The sequence below is a fragment of the Micromesistius poutassou genome (genome assembly GCF_964030765.1).
Source record: "Micromesistius poutassou genome assembly, chromosome: 2".
NCBI lineage: Eukaryota > Metazoa > Chordata > Actinopteri > Gadiformes > Gadidae > Micromesistius > Micromesistius poutassou.
The window spans coordinates 8,354,941-8,360,150 of record NC_140272.1 but is presented as its reverse complement, the minus strand read 5'-3'; the positions used below and the strand labels follow the sequence as shown (position 1 = coordinate 8,360,150).

Below are 5,210 nucleotides of genomic sequence, written 5' to 3'. Positions count from 1 at the left end.
ACGTGCAGTCTGGCCCTAAAGGCTCTGTTGTTTGAACATGTTGTTGATCATCCACCAAGGCCTACATGTGTTCAACACAAACTGCTCAATGCATTTGTAGATCTATAGTCAGGGTGTTTGACTCCCAGTTGAACTGTACTGGGTTCAAACTGTTGTTCTATGTTCCTGTTTTCACCAAATCATATTTTCAAAATGAAAAACTGCCGTTGAGATACAGACACTGCGGATCACGTTGCGATTTTCTTTCAATTTACGTATTTCTATCCCCAGCACTCCGTCACCATGGAAACGCTGGTCGAGCAGAAAGAGTACAATGGCCAGCTGATCTCGGTGAACCGCAGGGACACCTGCCGCCTGCTGGAGGTTTACGTGAAGCGCAGCCTGAGTCTGAACGACGGCGACGGGGGCGGCCCCCCCGAGCCCTCCGCCGCCGACAAATGGGTCCCGAAGCCGGAGCGTCCGCGGAGGGTGAGACGCCACTCCAGCGACCCCTCACTCCACCTGGCCGCCAGCCCTGACGCCCACAGCCACGACTTTGGCTTCATTGCTCCTCCTGCTCCTTCAAACCTCAGCATTCCTGAGACCCTCCACCGGCTCCACGAGGAGGTTCATGAGGAGGAGGAGGAGGAGAAGGAGGTGAAACCGGTGGTGACCGTCTCCAAGAAGACCAAGAAGCCCAGCATGTGGAAGAGCTTCCTGGGCCTGTTCTCCAAGAAATGGACCGAGGACGAGCCGGACGGGCCCCCCCCCCAGCGGGCGGGGGGGTCGACCGAGGTCTTCCAGTCCCGGCAGGGGGAGCAGGGGGAGGTCACGGCCAACTGCCTCCCGCTGCCCACCGGTGGCAGCATGAAGCGGAAGTCCAGGAGACTGAGAAGCACCCGGAGACGCAGCTTCAAGAAGTCCTTCAAGAAGAGTTCCCATAAAGACATCACCGTGTCCGTCGGGGAAGGTGAGGTCCCCTCAAGCTTCTGATTCTGATTGGTTACCCTTGATTCAAAAGCAACTTAGTAGGGCTTAGGGTTAGGGCTTATTGGTCAAGGATGCCTACGGGTTAGGTTCTGGACATTGGGGATCGAAACCAGACCCGTTTAGTTGGGACCCTGTATTTTGCAAGTGTACCAAGATAATCCCTTGTATGGGGAAACTTACTTGCTGATGAATGGCACCAATCCTGCAAAAATTAGTTTTGAGGTTTAAGCAGAAATCAATGTTTTTTTATGTCGCCACAGGGATCAATGATGATAAACATGCTGTTTATTCACCTTTTGCTTTGTTTCCTTGTTTTTTAGCCATCGTAAACGTGGAACCCACCTACTCCTACTTTGAGAAGGTGTCTGAGGAAATGGAGTTGATTGTTCATCAAGTTACTCAAGTGAATGAGATGACGGTCATGACGAACGGTGAGATCCCTTGTGTTTTACCTGTGTCTACGGTCTACGTTACAGAGTCCTACAGAGTCTACAAAGTCCTCTGCAGCCATGATCTATTGGACTCATACACAACCTTCGTGTGCCATCCAAGAAGAAGTATCATTTAGGTTTTTAGTATTATACTGAAGGTTCTGTTGGAAAGATTTGAGAGTTTAACGAGAGAACAGAGAAGAGAGAAAAGGGAAATTTAACCTGGAACCTTCTAAAATCTGGCTCATACAGACGCAGGCACAGTCAACTCGAAACAGATATTCTCAGAGTGAATCTCCCTCACTATTAGCTGACCAATGTCTATGGCATTTCTGACCACACTAATAATAACTAATATAACAACAACAATAACTAATAATAGCTCTTGAATCTGGCCTACATCCCCTTTTAAGAAGTAAGGCACGCTAAAGAGATGAACCCCTCCTCTCTCTCTGTTTACAGAGGAGGTGATCAACAGGATCATTGCCCTGACCAAAGAGGAGGGCGACGCCATCGATGAAAAGGTTGGTATGGTAACCAAACTCAAAACGAATATGCTTAGTAACCATATTCAACCAACAACAAACACATTAGCGCTCATGTTGAGGAGACTAGATTACAGGTATTGCAGTATCGATGTAGTCCAGTCAATATTGGTGCCATCTCCCATATCTCAGAGTTCATATCACAGTCATAACTGTTTATCAGCATCAATAAAAACGTGATGCCCTTTATAGCTAGCTGGACTCACTGCAATGTGTACTCGTTTCTGAATTCAAAATAAAGCTTGCAATCTGCCCTTTCTGAAACCTCTGTGAAAACAGTATGTTTAAAAGTAATCCTGGATGGAAAGGGATCATAATGTAGTTCTTTAATTTTTGAAATGCTAAGGGAATACATTTAACAATCCAAAGGGTTCTGTTTCTAAGCCCCAATGTCTAACCCCTACCTGCTCCTGAATGACCTGTTTCTGTACAGTCTAAGCCCTACTTGCTCCTCAATGACCTGCTTCCCTACTGTCCAACCCCTATCTGCTCCTTAATGACCTGCCTCTGTACTGTCTAACCTCCGCCGCTGCTAAATGACCTGTCTCTGTACAGTCTAACCCCTAGTTGCTCGTTCATGACTTGTCTCTGTACTGTCTATCCCCTACCTGCTCCTTAATAACATGTCTCTGTACTGTCTAACGCTTATCTTCTCCTTAGTGACCTGTCTCTGTACTGTATATCCCCTACCTGATCCTTAACGACCCGGGATCTAAAGAAATTCTACTCTGTAGTTGTGGATCAACATGTGATGACTCTGTAGTAGAATATAGTAGTAGTAGTTATATACAGTCAGGTCCATAACTATTGGGACATCGACACAATTCTAATCTTTTTGGCTCTATACACCACCACAATGGATTTGAAATGAAATGAACAAGATGTGCTTTAACTGCAGACTTTCAGCTTTGATTTGAGGGTATTTACATCCAAATCAGGTGAACGGTGTAGGAATTACAACAGTTTGTATATGTGCCTCCCACTTTTTAAGGGAACAAAAGTAATGGGACAATTGGTTACTCAGATGTTCCATGGCCAGGTGTGTGTTATTCCCTCATTATCCCATTAACAAGGAGCAGAGAAAAGGTCTAGTTAATTTAAAGAGTTAATTTCAGGTGTGCTATTTGCATTTGGAATCTGTTGCTGTTAACTCTCAATATGAGATCCAAAGAGCTGTCACTATCAGTGAAGCAAGCCATCATTAAGCTGAAAAATCAAAACAAACCCATCAGAGAGATAGCAAAAACATTAGGTGTGGCCAAATCAACTGTTTGGAACATTCTTAAAAAGAAAGAACGCACCGGTGAGCTCAGCAACACCAAAAGACCCGGAAGACCACGGAAAACAACTGTGGTGGATGACCGAAGAATTCTTTCCCTGGTGAAGAAAACACCCTTCACAACAGTTGGCCAGATCAAGAACACTCTCCAGGAGGTCGGTGTATATGTGTCAAAGTCAACAATCAAGAGAAGACTTCACCAGAGTGACTACAGAGGGTTCACCACAAGATGTAAACCATTGGTGAGCCTCAAAAACAGGAAGGCCAGATTAGAGTTTGCCAAACAACATCTAAAAAAGCCTTCACAGTTCTGGAACAAGATCCTATGGACAGATGAGACAAAGATCAACTTGTACCAGAATGATGGGAAGAGAAGAGTATGGAGAAGGAAAGGAACTGCTCATGATCCAAAGCATACCACCTCATCAGTGAAGCATGGTGGTGGTAGTGTCATGGCGTGGGCATGTATGGCTGCCAATGGAACAGGTTCCCTTGTATTTATTGATGATGTGACTGCTGACAAAAGCAGCAGGATGAATTCTGAAGTGTTTCGGGCAATATTATCTGCTCATATTCAGCCAAATGCTTCAGAACTCATTGGACGGCACTTCACAGTGCAGATGGACAATGACCCGAAGCATACTGCGAAAGCAACCAAAGAGTTTTTTAAGGCAAAGAAGTGGAATGTTATGCAATGGCCAAGTCAATCACCTGACCTGAATCCGATTGAGCATGCATTTCACTTGCTGAAGACAAAACTGAAGGGAAAATGCCCCAAGAACAAGCAGGAACTGAAGACAGTTGCAGTAGAGGCCTGGCAGAGCATCACTAGGGATGAAACCCAGTGTCTGGTGATGTCTATGCGTTCCAGACTTCAGGCTGTAATTGACTGCAAAGGATTTGCAACCAAGTATTAAAAAGTGAAAGTTTTATTTATGATTGTTAATTTGTCCCATTACTTTTGGTCCCTTAAAAAGTGGGAGGCACATATACAAACTGTTGTAATTCCTACACCGTTCACCTGATTTGGATGTAAATACCCTCAAATCAAAGCTGAAAGTCTGCAGTTAAAGCACATCTTGTTCATTTCATTTCAAATCCATTGTGGTGGTGTATAGAGCCAAAAATATTAGAATTGTGTCGATGTCCCAATAGTTATGGACCTGACTGTAACTTTACAGTAGTTTGCTTTTCAATGACGGTCTCCTCTCATCCCTCCCCCCAGCTGAAAGACAACCCCACTCTGAGCAACTTCTTCAAGGGCATGTCATACCCGGCCTTCCAGAAGCTGGCCGACATCTACCTAGAGGCTGAGATCACCCCCGTCCAGAACCAGACCCCCTCACTGCCCCGCCCCGCCGCGGCCCCAGAGCTGGTGAAACTGGCCTTCACCCTGGACTTCACAGCCAGGCTGGCTGGACTTTCACGGCAGAACGTGGGCCACATCACCGGCCTGGGCAACCGCTACCTTGCGGACCGCTTCGAATACGCGCAGGTGAGCCTCCAATAAGGGCGGACCTTCTGCCACAAGCAGGGGGGATTGGGAGTGGCTGGGGGGTTAGACACTGAGGCTAAATGTGCTGAGGTCGAACCTTAAGGGTTCGGAGTTTGATATTATTTTGGGTTACAAAAGATTTCCAAATTGGACCTTGATGTTTTAAATAGTAATTATATTATTCACAATACAGATGTGTTCATGCTTGTTTGTTGTGAAGTATTCACTGACCTTTTTGATTCCCTGACAGGCATGTACAGATCACCCCTGGTCAGACACTGATGATTGACCCACCCAAGGAAGGAAGATCATCCCAAGAAATGTCAACACTAACATTAGAAGGGGGAAGTAACCAAGCAACACTTTCTTTTTCTCTTACTTGTATGATCTCACGAGGGGAGAGGTTTCTCAGCCCAATCCTGATCTGAATCAGAGAGAGTACGCAGACGTGTGAGACAATGTGCCAGACTTTGTGTGCTACCAGAGGCCAA

At 45.9% G+C, this 5,210-nt stretch overlaps 1 protein-coding gene across 1 annotated transcript; it reads left to right on the top strand.

Moving 5' to 3' along the window:
* Positions 1-276: 276 nt before the first annotated feature.
* Positions 277-5,008, top strand: LOC311339108 (uncharacterized protein; the record flags this gene model as incomplete). Its single annotated transcript, XM_084464470.1, has 5 exons — positions 277-949; positions 1,290-1,400; positions 1,863-1,924; positions 4,450-4,719; positions 4,970-5,008. The coding sequence occupies exons 1-5, from the start codon at positions 283-285 to the stop codon at positions 5,006-5,008; spliced, it is 1,149 nt and encodes a 382-aa protein (XP_084320596.1). The 5' UTR covers positions 277-282.
* Positions 5,009-5,210: the final 202 nt, after the last annotated feature.